The sequence below is a fragment of the Adiantum capillus-veneris genome, chromosome 10, assembly GCF_014529385.1.
Source record: "Adiantum capillus-veneris isolate H3 chromosome 10, ASM1452938v2, whole genome shotgun sequence".
Lineage (NCBI taxonomy): Eukaryota > Viridiplantae > Streptophyta > Polypodiopsida > Polypodiales > Pteridaceae > Adiantum > Adiantum capillus-veneris.
Genome location: NC_140940.1, coordinates 117431953 through 117448832, shown reverse-complemented (window position 1 = coordinate 117448832; position 16880 = coordinate 117431953). Strand labels below are relative to the sequence as shown.

The 16880-nt window shown below is 42.9% G+C and overlaps 1 protein-coding gene across 2 annotated transcripts in view; it reads left to right on the top strand.

Annotated features, from left to right (window-relative positions):
- LOC147449513 (ARM repeat superfamily protein) overlaps window positions 1–16880 on the top strand; it is an 89784-nt gene that overhangs the window by 61526 nt on the left and 11378 nt on the right. For both annotated transcript variants that reach the window (XM_086521953.1, XM_086521952.1), the window contains exons 11-22: window positions 11446–11598; window positions 11672–11767; window positions 11870–11929; window positions 12007–12128; window positions 12240–12327; window positions 12518–12622; window positions 12717–12821; window positions 12902–12954; window positions 13055–13118; window positions 14818–14952; window positions 15293–15405; window positions 15501–15594. In XM_086521953.1, coding sequence (XP_086378079.1) covers window positions 11446–11598; window positions 11672–11767; window positions 11870–11929; window positions 12007–12128; window positions 12240–12327; window positions 12518–12622; window positions 12717–12821; window positions 12902–12954; window positions 13055–13118; window positions 14818–14952; window positions 15293–15405; window positions 15501–15594 — 1188 coding nt within the window. The remainder of the gene's footprint in view (window positions 1–11445; window positions 11599–11671; window positions 11768–11869; window positions 11930–12006; window positions 12129–12239; window positions 12328–12517; window positions 12623–12716; window positions 12822–12901; window positions 12955–13054; window positions 13119–14817; window positions 14953–15292; window positions 15406–15500; window positions 15595–16880) is intronic.

The following is a 16880-nucleotide window of genomic DNA, read 5'->3' as shown; positions in this document are numbered from 1 at the left end:
CTTGAAGGAATTGAATGATGAACAAAGAACCAATACGTCTGAATTGGATAAAGAACGACAAGAATTTTTGCGCATACAGGCTGATTGCTTCTTTGAAGGCGTACCAAGCGAGTTACCTCCACCTCGTCTTGAGAACCATATGATTGACTTGTTTCTTGGAAGTACACCATCGAACCGGCCACCTTATCGAGTTAGCCGAGCACAAAATGAAGAAATAATGAACCAAGTAAAACAAGTTCTAGAAAAGGGTCTCATCCAGTCTAGCACATCACCTTCTTGCTCTCTGGTTTTGCTAGTACTAAAGAAAGACGGATCCTAGAGAATGTGCATTGATTATAGAGCTCTCAACAAAATCACCTTAAAGAACAGATTCCCTATGTCAAGGATTGATACATTCTTGACAGACTTGAGGGATCCTCTTGTTTGAGCAGAATTGATTTGAAAAGTGAATATCATCATATCAGAATCGCTCTGGAGATGTCCACAAGATAGCCTTTTAGACAACTTCGGTTTATATGAATATTTGGTGATGCCTTTTGGACTCATGAATGCTCCAACAATATTTAATTGAATGATGGATAGGATTTTCTGAGAGTATCGGTCTTTTGTGGACACTTTCTTTGACCACATTATAGTTTTCTCCAAGAATGAAGCAGAGCATCAACACCATCTGCTACAAATCTTTCAAGCGTTCTGGAAGCATAGATTGGTTATCAATGCGAAAAACATTGAGTTTTTCTTACCAAAGATACATTTCTTGAAACACATTGTCTCAGCAGAAGGATTACAGATGGACCCGGTCGGCACTTTCTTTGACGACATTATAGTTTTCTCCAAGAATGAAGCAGAGTATCAACACCATCTGCCACAAATCTTTCAAGCGTTCAGGAAGCATAGATTGGTTATCAATGCCAAAAAGAGTGAGTTTTCTTACCAGAGATACATTTCTTGGGACACATTGTCTCAGCAGAAGGATTACAAATGGACCCGGCCAAAATCGAGATTATCCGCGATTGGCCTGACCTAAAGAATGTTCATGAAGTTCGAAGCTTTTTGGGCTAACGCTCTTATTATCAACGGTTCATTCGGAAGTTTGCAGAGATAGCTTCACCGTTGCATTTGCTGACTCAAAAAGGAGTCCCTTTCACGTGGGGACCGACAGAGGTGATTGCTTTTCAGACACTTGAAAAATTGACTACCAGACCAGTGTTAGCTTTGCCAGACTTGCAAAAGCCATTCAAGTTTATTGTGATGCTTGTGGTTGTAGTCTGGGAGCAGTTTTGATGCAAGAAGGCCATGTGATTGCTTATGACAGCAAGATGTTTTCATGACGAGAATTGGTAGCACAGATTTATGAGAAAGAGCTATTGGTAGTGATCCATGCTTCTACACAGTGGCAACACTATTTACTCGGAGCCCATTTCACAGTCTTTACAGATCACCAGAGTTTACGCTACTTCTTGTGACAGAAACAACTTTCGGAAAAGCAGATGTGATGGGCTAACATCTTGTCACAGTTTCACTTCCACATTGTCCATGTTCAGGGATAATAGAATTTAGTGGCAGATGCATTGTCTCCGAAGCCCTTCGTTTTGGCTATTTCCACGATTCATCACAGATCGAGGATATGGTTGACCAGTACGCCACAAATCATGACTTTGCGGACATTTTTACTTGGATACAGAATGTGGAGAGAATTTCAGGATATTCCATACGGGATGGCTATTTGATGAGGAAAACCATGTTGTGTGTTACACAGCCTTTGAGGGAAAAGATCTTGATAGAGTGCCATTGTCCACCTTTTACGGGTCACCGCATCATAGATACCGCCTTGAAGGGTGTGGAGCGTTACTTCTATTGGTCGTGACTCAAAAAGGATGTAGATGACTTTGTTCGCAGTTGTTTAGTATGCCAAAAGGTCAAGTTTGACAGGCATAAGGCACAAGGACTACTACAGCCTTTACCCATTCCCACCCGCCCCTGGGAAAGCATTGCTACGGATTTCAGCTTTAATCTCCCCAAGACTCAAAGTGGGCACGACGGCATTTGGATTGTCATTGACAGATTCAACAAGCAAGCTCACTTCATTCGAGTAAAGAAAACGGTCAAGCCTGATCATTTAGCGTGAGTGTTCATTGCTCAGATTTTTCCACTACATGGCATGCATGAGGCCATAGTCTCCGATAGAGATCCCCGATTCATGAGTTTGTGTTGGAGGGCTATTTGGGAGAACATTGGCACAATTGCAGTTCTCATCATCATTCCACCCGCAGACAGATGGGCAATGTGAGACAGCCAATTCAGTGGTTTTGGATTTATGGAAGTCTTACATCTCGGATGAGAAGACTCAATGGGAAAAATATTTGCCTTTGGTGGAATTTGCCTACAGTAACATGATTCACTTTTCAACGTGGAAGGCGCCATTTGAGGTGATCGAAGGTCCTAAGAAGGTCTCTCCTTTTCTAAGCACCAAGGACAAGATTTTTGAAGCTAATCAGTGTTCGAGGCACTTGGACATTGCTTTTGCCAAGGTTTCGCGAGGCTCTAGAAAAGTCTGAAGCACGACACAAGAAGGCATCAGATCGACATAGACGCGACTTGAAGTTGAAGGAAGATGATTGGGTGTTCTTACGTTTTGAGAAGGCACACTTAAGGAAACGAAAGGGAAAGGAGTGGCTTTTTCCTAAACTTAGCATGAGGTATTATGGGCCTTTCCAGATTTAGGAAAAGATAAGTGATGCATCCTTCAAACTCAAGTTGCGAGATACTTGGAGGATTCAAAATGCGTTTCATGTGAGTCTTTTGATTTTAAGGGTGAGGTGCCAATTGATGGGGAGCCTGATGAGCAACTCAAAATGGAAGAGAGTGAGGAGATACTCATTCCAGAACAGGTTCTGGCACATAAGCAAAGAAAAGTGAAAGGTAAAGTAATTCGGCGGTTCTTAGTGAAAGTTAAGAACTATCCGACATTGGATGCAAAGTGGATGGAGGACGAGGACCTAGCAGATACTTCTCAGATTTTGGAACTTTATCTTGAGGTTTTTTGATTAGCTGCGTCTATTCTGAAAGATCCTGCGAATCAGGAGGGTTGAATTTGGTGCAGACGGGACTGCACAAGAGGGGAGTCACTCTGCTCCTTTGTCACAGCTTACCTGGATGAAATAGAGTCATTGATGTCCCTTTGCATTTCAGGGATACTGCTGTGCTGACAATATTCTGTTGTATGACTTTATGAGTATTGAAAATGGGAATTCCCGAACTTGAACTTGATTGATGTGTACTCTCTCATGTGATTTTGTTTGAGTGCAGGAATGAAAGATGAAATGATTGCAACATTTCGGTCTTGAGAATCTATAGACATGATCGCAATAAGAATTAGCTAATCCAACATCAGTGAGGTCCGGGATGGATCTAGATGCGATTGCTAAATACGTTGCTAGGAATCAAGGTTTTAGATCTGGAATCAATTTCAATGTGATTGATATGATGTGAATGTGCACTGATTGAATCGTCTTTGTGCAAGTGCTAGATTTGTGTTGATCTAGTGAGTCGGTACTTAGAGTCAGTGTCTACTGAACTGGTTTATGGCCTATGTCTGTTTTGCAAGCATAATCGAGGGCGATTACAACTCTTTTAAGAGGGGGGTATGTCACAAACTGATGACGTGGCACATCAAACAAGTGTCCCAACTTATGGGCACTTGTCGACAGGGCCCTGGGGACACTAGGACAAAATACAAAAGACCAAAGTGGCTGGTAGTATGGAAATTTCCGCAAAACGTGCTGATGGTGTTGACGTGGCTGTCAGTACGAATCTCTACAGAACGTGCTGCTGAGGTGACGTGGCAGATTGTACGGATTTCCGCTTTGTGCATTGGTTGCTTTTGGAGAACCTACTACTTTTGGGTTTGAAAGCTTTTCATGTATTGCTTTTCATCAAGCCAAGGGCCTTTAAATAAGCCCCTTGGGCTCTCTTTGGTTCACTTCGTGTTGAGGAGCTGGTGAGCGGAGGCGATCTAAGGGCAAACTCTACTTTGCTCAATAATTAATACAAAAAGAAATACCAAAAGTGGCGCGAGTCATTGAGGCCAATCTCTTTGGGCGTGGAACTACACCGGGCCGTGTCGACTCAATTGAACTATGATTTTAGTTGTGAAGTGTTTAAAGTGACCTCTCTATCGTGTTGCGAGAGATTCAGACTTGGGGTGTCCAAGTTTGTTACACACAGACACACACACACACACACAAAATTTGAGTCAATGCATCTTGGAAGGAATTTTAGGTCAATGAATGTAATCTACGATATGGCCTTTTTCAATGAATAAATTGATGGTCAGGGGACTTGTCCTCCTGCTGCTCTTGTGTTTCCTCTTATCAAAGCAACTATTACGTCACTGTACGTAATCTTCAATATCGCCTTTTCAAATAGATCATCGGATGGTTAAGGGTCTCTTCCTCCTGCTGCTCTTGTGTTTCTTGAGTCTACCTTGCACTTTCTTCTTAAAGGTGAATCTAGGCTACCTGCCACATTAAGAGCAAGTTTGAAGAGAGATCCCTAATACTTGCCTCTTATCACATAACGCACGTCCTCCTCATTGCAGGCAGGATCTAAGCACACGAGCCAATAAAAAGGTGGATGATGATTGAGTCACAAAGAGAGATGGGGAAAGGCAAGAGCAAGTCTAAAGAAATTTTTAGCTGTCTTTAGAGTTAATATGGTGGAAATTGGACACCAATGTTGGAATTAGGGTTGTAGGAAACACACACAGCTCGGAGAAGACGAAGGAAGCTCAAGGTACACAACAGAGAGTATATTACTTAGCGTATAATGGAAAATTAGATAGCCCTAGAATGATGGGCGTATATACAATACACGGGGAAAAAACCTCCTAGTGAGGGAAAAAATGCCCTGGCGGTCCTATGAACACACATCACTACCACACGTATATGGTAACAAATCCCCCTGGAGTGATGCGATGAACGAGAGCTGGCACATAGAGTAAAGGGAAGTGCCATGCCTTGAGGACATGATCAATCCACAAAGGGGAGTAAGCCCAAAGCTTTGCGGAAAGCTTCAAAAAGATCTGCAAGGTTGTCCTGTGTTGGCATAAGTCAAGGTGGGACTACCAACAGAAAGTATCCGACAGTTGGGCCAAATTGCACTTTTGGATGCAGTCCCAATGAGGATAGATGGTCAGATGACCAGTGGGAGCCCAACGGAACCCTAAAAATTAGGGAACTGCTATTTTGGGCCGTGAAATGTGTTCGCGTCATTACCTTCGGTATGACCTGGGGAACATTTTATTTCTCTGTTGCAAAGTCAACTGATGCACCAATTGAGAGATTTTTAAGTAGGAAGCCCAATGCGGGGAAATTGCATGTATGAGTGCCACGTCGCACTCTTTGGCCAATTTACCAAGTCTGGGAGAAGAGAACTCGTAACTGACTTTTTGGAGCAGTTTTGGAGGCTGTTAACATTGATTTTCAGCCATTTCTCTCCATTTTTGAGCTTTCCATGACTTTGCCTAGGTCCACGGAGCTCATTTTCAGCATTGGAAGGCATCAAATGCGTGTTGACAGGGCTGTTTTGCTGCGGTTTTAGCGATACGCAGGTTTTGGCAACCATGGAAATCTTCCCCTTTTTGCATCTATTTGTTCACAGATGGATTACAGGTCAAGGACAGCAGAGGGGGCGCTCGATTTATGCTGGGGGGATGCTTCATTGAGAACCGGTGTAACAGACTTGGACACGCCAAGTCAAGAATCAACAGCGACAGCACCAAATAACCACTTCAAAACAATTCACAGATCATAATAGATTTGCACTGGCCCGGCGGAGTTCCGTGCTTAGAGATATTGGCCCCAAAGACTGGCGCCCCTTTGGGTACTTCTTTTTGTATTAACCAATCATCAAAGTACAAGAGAGCGGTTAGGGTTTCACTCTCAGACTTTGCGTCCAGATGCTCTGAGAAGTGAGGCCGTCACCACTAATTTAAAGGTTACAAGGGATGCCCAAAAGCAGAGCCCCAAAAGCTTTTAAAATCAAAAGCATCAGTTCTCTCTCTCTCTTAAAGAGTCTTTTTCTCTTTAAAAAAAAAAAAAAAAAAAAAAAGCAAAATTCGCGTCGCTCTTCTTTTTCCAAAATTTTTAATAAAAAAAATAGTCTCCGCGATTTCGGAAATTAGGGTTTTTGGCAGAAATTAGGGTTTGCAGGAATTTTAGGAATTTTAGGATTTTTGGCAGAAATTAGGGTTTTTGCTGTCCGCCACGTCATCACTTTGTGACAACCGGTCACAGGTTAAGAGCCATGGAGTGCTTTCTTTCCACTCTATGTACAATGTGGTGCTGGGAGTGATGACCACTACACACTGCTCTCTCTCTCCCCTACGTGCAGTTATGTGATTCCCCACAAGGGCTCTTCATTTGACTGATGTACAGCTGTGTGGTTTCATGCTTTTGTGCTGAGGCAAGAGCCTCCTTGAGCAGGAACAGGAGTAGCTAACTGCTACACTCCAAAAGCAGGCACCGGTAAGGGTGATAACCTCATCGTACAGGTGCAATTTCAGCGCTGTGTATGCGCAGAAAATTGACTGTTTTTCAGCCATACGGATGCCAGAACCATTGGGAATAGTGCCCCACTGGCAGAGGACAGTTAGGGGACTGTTTGGAGCTGAAAACAGGTCAAAAACCAGTAAATACAACGTGCTGAATTTACTGTTTTTGGGCTGGAATCAGAGGGTTTATGCCAATGGAAGTGAGTTCCAGCAGGGGAATTGGTTTCGCGCAAGTTTTGGGGTTGTTATACTGTCGAAATTTGACCAAATAGGTGGTATCTAGCTGGATACAGGTAAAGGATTCCCAGGACTCTACTTTGTAATTTACCCTCTCAAAGAATAAAGAAATACTGAAAGGGCGCCAATTTTGGGGCCTACAGGTTGTTGGCGTCTGCTCGGGGCACTCTAGCTTCCAAGCCGTTTGTGTATTCAAGTGTTAATTCCCGTTACAGGTTACCTTTGTAAAGTGCTCTGTGTGTGTGTGTCTAAAGTAAAGAATTTCGGGTGAAAGCCAAAGCCTACCGCCCCACGGGCCGGTTCCAAATGCACCTCAATGTGCTGTGCGAGCATGAAAAACTGGGTTTCTCGCAACTGCCAATGCGCTCTGATTGTCAGTGTAGACGGTGTTGGCAGTGTCCTGTCCAACACCCAAATCAGCCATAAGGCGTCTGAGCCACACACACTCAACCGTAGCTGTGAAGACTGCCCTGTACTCAACCTCACAACTAGAAGTGGCCACAGTAGGTTGCTTCTTGCTCAACCATGATATACATGAACTGCCAAGAATCAAACAAAAACCACTTGTGGACACTCGCGTGTCAAAACAACCAGCCCAATCTGAGTCTTGAAAAGCATGTAAGTCTAGCGACAATGATCTCCCCTTGGGATAAAACAAGTTAAGATGTAAAGTGCAACTCAAGTAGCGGAAAATCCTCTTGACAGCCTGCCAATGCTTAGACCCTAGGCTATGCATAATGCCGTGCATAACTTTTTGCAACAAGTCGAGCCTTATGGTGATCAATCTTACCATCCAGCTTGCGTTTCAACTTGTAAACCCACTTCGTACCAATGGCCTTTTTGCCAGGAAGCAAATTACATAAAGTCCATGTGTCATTTTCTAGAAGTGCATCATATTGTGATTGCACGACAGCCGTCCAAGTTTTTAAATTGTGTGCTTCATCAAAAGATAGAGGTTCCTCAACATCATGTAAGCTAGACACAGCCAAAGCATAACAATCTGCTGCATAAGATGCATGGTGAGAGCCTGAACGAGTACGACTAGACAAAAGGTGCATCCAATTTACTGTCACGCAAAGTATGCACCAACCATTTAGGCATACCTCTAGCCTGCTCATTGTCTGCCGTTTCCTCGTGAAGTACATCATGTACATTTGCATCAGTAATAGGCTGATCTGTAACATTTTCAGAAACCCCCATAGGCTGTACTTTTGTCTCATTGGAATTTACATTTGAACTTCCAGCAGTGAAAAGAGGCAACAAAGTGTCATAAATGTCGTGCGAGCTTACATTAGTGTCTCTAGTACATGACAACAAGGGCTGAACAGAATCTTCCACCAACACAACATGCCGTGAGACCAAGATATGCTTTGTTTGCGGATGACACAAGCTGTAACCTGCATGTGGCCCTAACTGAATCATCCTTTGGAAACTTCGAACACTGCATCTTACCCAAAATACAGCCTTCACAAACATGTTTGACAGGTGCTTCAAGAGGCGGCAAAGAAGCAACTATATCAGACTTTCGCAAACGCAGCAAAGTGACGAAATTCAGATGTCCAAAACGTGCATGCCAAAGTTTTCATTTGAAATAGCCGTAGAATCCAACAAAGATACATTTGACAGTCTTATCATCCAATTTTTTGTGTTGTGTTTGTGGTACCAAAGCATATGTCACCAAAAACACGCATGTGCTCAATAGAAGGCTTTTTGTCACGCCGTGCTTCATATGGAATCATAGATTGCAAAGCTTTCGTAGGACACCTGTTTAAGTACATAAGTGGCACACATGATGGCCTCAAGCCAAAACGAATGTGGCAAAGCTTGACTTTTTACCATACATCGTGCCATTTTTGTAAGTGACATGCTTTTCCTCTGAGCAACACCATTTTGCTGAGGCGTATAAGACACTGTACATTGGTGTTTTATCCCATGTCTAGCTAGAAATGCATTAAATTCATGAGACATATACCACCCCCCTTGATCGGAACGGAGGGTGCCACATTTCGAGACATTTTCAACCATAGCTAGAATTTGTTTGAAGCACACAAATACTTTGGACTTTGCTTTAAGCGGAAATATCCATGCATGCCTGGAATAATCATGAATGAACGTTACAAAGTAAAGGTAATTGCCCAAGGACGGAGTTTGCATGGGTCCACAAACATCACTATGCACAAACTGCAACCTGCATGTGGCCCTAATTGAACCATCCTTTGGAAACTCCGAACGCTGCATCTTATTCAAAATATAGCCTTCATAAACATGTTTGACAGGTGCTTCAAGAGGCGGCAAAGAAGCAACCATATTAGATTTCTGCAAATGCAGCAAACCGGCAAAATTTAGATGTCTAAAACGTGCATACCAAAGTTTTGCATCTGAAATAGCCTTAGAATCCACAACTGCGTTTGCAAAATTCTGTCCGTACTTGTCATACAAAGTGAGCTTATACAGCCCACGACATAAAATGCTAGATGCAACAATTTCATCACCAAAATTGAGAATCATGTGGTGTACATCTGCTATCCACAAATTTAACTACAAGACAAAGTCTAGCAAGTGCAGATACAGACAAAAGATTCTTCGTGATGCCAGGTACATAGTGCATCAACAAGTGTGAAAGAACTGACATTTGCAGCAATAAGCACAATCTTTCCAACTCCCTGAACCGGATAAGAGGCATTGTTGGCACAAGTAACTGAATTCCCGTGAGGGACAGACTCAAGAGCGGTGAACAACTCACGATGTGAGGTAATGTGCTTTGTAGCACCACTCAAAATACCACACTTGTGAATCTGCAGCAACTGACATGCAAGCATCATGGAAAGCAGGGTTATAAGTGCACTCTGCACTAAAAGCACATTCTGCATCAACATCAGCATCACAGTCTCCTTTCACAGAAGACTCAACAATAGCTGCATTTGTAGTGGAACCAACATTTGTAGTAGAACCAGCCTCTTTCTTCTTAGCCTCTTTGGCCTTCAACTTAGGACACTGCTTGATCAAGTGATCATTAGCTTTACAATAATGGCAACGCATCTTCATTTTGCCCTTATCACTAGAAATTTCAAACGAATTGCGGTTAGCAGAAGCATTAGGAACATGTGATTTTCGACTCGTAAAAGAACCATAGAAAGTGGCTGCATTGTTGTTACCACCTTTTCTTTGAGCAGTAATAAAAGCCCGTTCAACTGTACGCTGTCTAGTTCTATTTTTTCTGGAAAGCGACTCTTGCATTAGCAATGTGCATAATGCATCAAACTTGACAACTTCAGGATTTCCTTGGGTCATAAGTCTCCAAGTACTAGCAAAAGTCTCGTTAGAATCTAGCGAGGCATGGAATTGTTTGAAATAACTTCACCTGCAGAAATAAGTTGCTCATTGATATCCTTGACATGAGCAAGGAAAGCGTCCATATCATCTTCGTCATGCATAATCTTCGACTCCTGCTCTTTACGCAACAATGCAATTTTTGCCTCATTACAATTTGCATAAAGACCAGCCAAAACATCCCAACCCTGTCATGCAGATTTTGTTGAATGAATGTGAGGAGAAATAGTTCGCTTCAGAGACAAGGCAATCAATGCATGAGCTTGCACATCTTTTACATCCCAACGAGCTTGTTCAGCCGTAGGCAAAACAACTCTAAAATCATCAATCCTTGCAGCAAGACCTGCAACATCCTCAACATTGCCTACATCCTCAGAACCAGGACGTACATCAATGTCCTGCACAATATTCCAGACACCCTTTGACACAAGAATATGTTGCATCATGTAAGCCCACATAGGGTAATTGTCCCCATCCAATCTGTTCTTAGCAGCAAACATCTTGAACACATGTGTGTTGTTGTCAGCCATGGTAAATGTTGCACCTGATGTGAAAACTGCTTGAAAAGAGGAGAAAGAAAGCGAGAACAACACGTGCTATATAACACAAACCTAGAAATCTGTAAGGGACCTACTATGCAGAAAACGGCACTGACAGAATTTCTGCACAAAATGACGAAATAGCTTGCGTAGTACTGCCTGTAGTGGAAAGAGAGGCCGAAAGGAGCCCGAATCAGAAATCTGAGCAGACTAAGCTGTACGAGTTCTCCCAAAATTTTTGTCGACCTATGAACGCTCGCCAAAGCTCACACAGATTAAAGAAAGTGAGCAGGCGTGTGCTCGAGCTGCTGGCGACTAAGCACGGGAGGACGCAACTTGCTCTGATACCAATTGTTAGAATTAAAATTGCAAGAAAACACACACAGCTTGGAGAAGAAGAAGGAAGCTCAAGGCACACAACAGAGAGTATATTACTTAGTGTGCAATGGAAAGATAGATATCCCTAGAATGATGGGCGTATATACAATGCACGGGGAAAAAACCTCATAGTGAGGGAAAAAATGCCCCGGCGGTCCTAAGTGTGTTCACACACATCACTACCACATGTATATGGTAACAACCAAGAGTATGTGCATTTACATGCAAGGCATGGAAGAAATGACTGTGAGGCAACTATGATGGCTGGATGAGGAAGTAGAAGCCTTTTCCCTGTTTTTTTTATATTTCCAATATATTTTTTTGGGGGGGGGGGGGATATATGGTTATTTGCTGCATGTTTGTGGTACTTAAAAGATTTACCCTGAAGTACTTCTTGTGTGACTACAGTGGGCTAGCAATAGTGTGTATTACCTTTTGGGCCTATGGTCAAGGCTAGTGTCATCTGTACCTTTTTTGAAGATTGATTCTCCAACATTTTTGGATGGTTACGTTCCGAAAATAACAGAAGCCTACATCACGTCAAGATTTGACTCAGTGCAGGTATGATTGTTATTGAAACCATTGAAGTAAGAGAACATTCTTCTTTGTACTTAAGCCCTCTGTTTTTTGTCAGGCTGTAGTGCAGAACAGTATTAGTGAGGATCCATTGGACAATGAAGAGCTTCTGCAAGATCAGCTGGATAGCCTTCCATACTTATGCCGCTTCCAGGTTTTTGGGTTTCCAGTGATCTGAGAACTATTATAATTGTTGTAGGTGCATTTTCAGATTCCTTGAGACAGAGGAGCTAATTATGTATGCTCCCTTGTGCAGTATGAGAAGACAAGCCTCTATGTAATACAACTAATGGAGCCTATATTGCAATCTTACACGGTAACCTATAGGCTGCTCTGTGAAAATCCACCATCAGTGTTAGCGATAAAGAAAAGAATCTGTTTTTATCTTTGCAGGAGGCTGCCAAAATCACACCAAGCATGGGAAATGATGAGCTCAGTGTGATGGAAGGGCGCCTGACTTGGCTAGTACATATTATCGGTGCTATCATCAAGGGAAGGCAGAGTTCCAATAGTGGGTACGAAATCTGCTGGAGACTATCATTGTTTTAAAAGTTCTTGAGACCATCATTGTTTTAAGAGTTATATACAAGGAGAACATTCATTGACATTGTTACTATTTTATGCAGTGCAGAATCACAAGAAATTATTGATGGGGAGCTTGCAGCTCGTGTTTTTCAGCTGATTCAAGTGACAGACACAGGCTCTCACATTCAGGTGTGCGCTTAAATTGGTGTGCGTTTATCTTGAAGGTTACGGTAGTGTAGCAGTTGCAGCTTGGATATGCTAGAAACGTGATGTACAGAGTTTTGGATAATCTGCTGTTAGACGAGCTTAACAGCAACTAGTCAATTCAAATTTTCTTGTTTCAATATACCATTTATTAATACCAGGTCATTGTTTACAGCGCTATGGCCAAAGAAGTAAGCAGAGACTTGACTTGGCAATGCTGTGCTTTTTTCAAAACTTTCAAAAGGTGTATGTTGGAGACCAGGCCATGCACTCATCCAAGGTGGTATGGATTCTTAATGCTAGGTATTCAGATGTTTTAGGCACACATTTTGTCTCTGAAATTGAAAAGACTTGTTTTTGACTTTGACTTGCAGCAACTGTATGCACGCCTTTCGGAGCTCCTGGGTTTGCAAGATCATTTGCTTGTTCTGAATGTTATTGTAGGAAAAATTGCCACAAATCTGAAGTGCTACACACAGGTAACCTGATTTGTGGTTTTAAATGTGAAATGAGGAACAAGGCGCAACATGGTCATGAAATTATGATACCTTGTGCCCAGGCTAGTGATGTTATTGAGCAGACTTTGCACTTGTTCCAAGAGCTGGCAGCTGGGTAACCACCGGGGCTGTGTTTCATCAACAGAGTCATATCTAAGATATTCAAGCTTTGAGAAAAATTCTGATTGTATTGTTTGACTGTGGCTTCTATGCAGTTACATGAGTGGGAAGCTGCTGCTGAAGCTAGATGCAGTAAATTTTATCCTCGGACATCACACAGTAAGGACAAGCTGTTGGTTTAGTAGAGAATGTTGATGATTGGTCACTTTGTTTTGGTATGAAAACTTTAAAATGGCACCGGTAGGTTTCAGTTTCTGCCGTGCCAGTATTTTCGTTCGTGTAAGTAAAACCTGTCTCAAATTTTTGTAAGTAAGATGCTGAGGAAAAGCTGTAGTCAGTGCATGGCTTGGGCAATGAGACAGGAGATGTGCACCAAGTGGTATACACTCTTTCTCAAAGAGTGTCGGTAATATTTTGTTGGAATAAAAGCAGACCCTTCACTCTGGCTTGTATCCATGTCCTTGACCATGGACATACTGCTATTTGTGTGCTAGGTTCTTTTCTTTTCACTCCCTGAAAGACCATCATTGCTAGTCACTTTCTTCTTTGGCTTCGTTGTGTGAAGTCATAATTAAGGGACAAGGACCCTTACATGTCCTCTACTTCGCAACAGAACCCTCTCCTTTTCTCCCTAAATTACCAGACCTCAACAGCCCTGGCTGCAGCTGCTCCATTTCTCTCACATACTACTACAGTACACCCCTATTTACTGAGGCTGTTTCTGTCTGCAAGGTGCTGATAGAATGTCCTAACGAGGAGCATTCGAATGCTGCTGGTACTGGATTTCTCTGAGAAGAACTCTCTAATTAGACCCTATGGTGGTCCTTCGCGTTGGGGTGATCGTCAATCTATCTAAACCGCTTCTAGGGTAAGGCACAACCTAGCATGATGTAAGCCCAATGATATCATATGTGATGTAACTGAAGATACCCTTGCGAGCTGGAAGCCGAAAGTCCGAGATGCCTTGTATCAATTCTATTTAAAGGGCTTTAGAGTTAATCAAAAGGTAATGAGATCTCTACAATTCGTTCATATTGTGCTTTCCCTCTCTCTATCCATGAGCGCTCTAGCAATCTCAACTGGTGCTAGAGCCATAGCCTTCCATTAGGCGAATCGCATTTTTAGCATCCTCTACACTAGCCATTTGTTTTTCCCGGTACGGATATGGAGAAAGTGCCAAACTTCGACGCAAATCCTCAGATCTCCTTTTCATTTTTTTTGCACAAAGAAAATCCTTGTATTAGTTTTTAAACTTGTCTAGGGGCTACATCACTCCTGCCATGAAGGGACATTGTACAAAGAGGGGAAAAGCCAAACAGGAGGCCTATGGTGCGAGCAAAGACTGCTCTGCCGTGAAAGTAGGTCCTGGAAGCCGCAGAGTAATGAATACCTGGCACCACCTCTCAGCCCTGTCTGAGCTGCCCTGGATGTTGTCAGACTGTTCTGTGAGTGTGTGGATCAGCTCAACCTGGAAGGCTTGCACAGTCTCCGCAGAGTCACCAGACGGCCCGGGCCGCTCCTCGAAGATGTGAAAACACTTTGCCCTCCATATGAATGAGAAGCTTGGGCGGCAGCTTTCATTGGTACCTCGCCTGTGTCCAACTTGCTCAGAGAAATCTGGCATAGTGCATCGCTGAGATCCTGAATGGGGTTGAAATACAAATATTGAAGGATTTGCAAATTTTGTCGGATGTAGATGGTCCTATCAGGCTCTTGAACTTTTCTGCTGTATTTACTAGGCAGATTGAATATTTTAATGCATGATTTTACTTATTCTATGTGACAAAGTCACTGTAGAGGTTGAAGGAGTCATAATTTTTGCGTTTTTTTACATGGGGATGTTTATCGTGTTGAGCAGAGGGAGTATTTTCCATTCTTGGATGACTTTAGCTGCTCTCAAAATCGAACCACTTTTTACGCTACTTTGGGACGGCTGCTTTTTTCAGAAGACAGTCCTATAAAGTTCAAGCCTGCAATGGAACCAATACAGCAGGTGTGACTCTTCCTGCATTTGTCTTTGATGCTACACTTTCTCTTCCTTAATTGCATACTGGTGCTATTCCTGGTATTTGTGCGTGTTGTGACAAGGTGCTTTTTTTTCTGCTTGCTCTGTCCTCTTGTGTCCGACTATTGTTCCTATGTAGTGGGCCCCCCTTGTACTCTTCATAATACGGTTCTGCTTTTCTGGCAAAAGAAAGATGTTCTTTTTTGCTTGAGGTTTATCAATTTTTCGCTTGCTTGTGCGACACTTCCCCATATTTTAGTTTTGTTTCTCTTTAACATATTCTCTGTGGGAATGACACTGACGGATTTCCTATTCTTTGTGTAAGTAGGTTTTGTTGACGTTGGAAGCGACCCCTGATAGCGCATTCAGGACAGACGTGGTAAAGTTTACATTGATTGGACTGATGCGTGATTTGAGAGGCATTGCTATGGCGACAAATAGGTATTACACTATTATGTTTAGCTTCTAAGCACAAGCGCCACAAAAGCTTGAATTAGCATAGCTCATATATGATTGATCTTTAATGTTGTTTACAGTCGAAGGACTCATGGTCTACTTTTTGATTGGCTTTATCCTGCACATATGCCTTTGCTTCTCAGAGCTATCAGCCACTGGACTGACACACCTGAGGTGAGACAAATATTTTGGTTATTTTATTATGATGACCTACTATTCTGCTGAAGGACTCTACAAGTGAGTTCTGTGAACGAAGGGCGAAAGGAAGAAATCTTTCTTACCGTCTTCTGGAGGCTGAAGTCGGCCCATGCGACAGAAAGGTGTACATGTGTGTGCCCTCTTCATATCCAGAAAAAAGGACAAAAGTGCTGAAAATGAACATTCTACGAAATAAAATAGACTGATGTGAGGGTGTATAGAGAACGGAAGAAAGCTTTTTAAATGTCTTCTAGGGACCAAAGTCGGCCTACAAGACAAAATGGTGTACATGTGTGTCCCTGTGTATTCAGAAAAGAAGACAGAAGTGCTGAAATAAACCTGCTACAAAATAAAGTAAAATAGACTGACATGGGGTTCTGTTTACATGTGTATGAGAATGAGGGGTATTGAGCTTCAACTCTCATGGATGTGGAACTGTATGTATAGAGGAGATAACCATCATATGCAAAGCACTAGCTAGCTCCATCCAATACCAAACCGGGGGTGTAGTATGGCATGCATAGGAAGGTAGGGAGTGAAGAGTCCCCGCAGCATAGCAGCAGGGTCTGAGAAGGCCCACTCTATCTCCCTCTGTCTAGTCTGTTCAGGTTGTAGTCGGAACTTTCAGATGGCCTTTTGGTGTACTCTCTGGCCCTATTGTCTTGGTGCTCTGGCGTCTATGGGCTCGAACAATCTGTGCTTGTTCTAGTGTGACCCCTCCCTGAATGGAACTGGGCAGCTGTCTGAAAGAAGTAGCGAGCTGTGACTATTGCCCTTTACTGGTGTGTGTGGGTGACTCGAGGAGACTCTCTGTCTCTGACACTCTAGTAGGAAGTTGTCTCTGGTCTCTCCACTCCAACAACACTCTTAAGTGTGGCCGTTGAGGGATGTTTAGTACGGATTCCTACAGTACTGAGAAAAGGGCTGTTTATTGGTCCGGTATGCTTTCATGTGCTGGACATCTATATACAATGTACATAGCAGTGTTGCACTCGTACCAGGTACGGAACGTCCCGTACCTCGTACTTCGTTCCATGCTCTCGTTCCTGTTTTGTGCTCTTGTACTTGCTGGTGCAGGTAACCATTGGTGGAAACACCTTCTTGACCATTGACTGGCAGTCAACCTATGACCATTTTGCAAATGGTTGGGCAGCCTAAGCCATGCTTTGGATGCCCTTTGGGCATCACAAAGGGAACCATTGGGGCATCCTCTCGAGTGTCTAGCCTTTGGGAACCATTGGATGCCCATGCCCTTTGGGCAT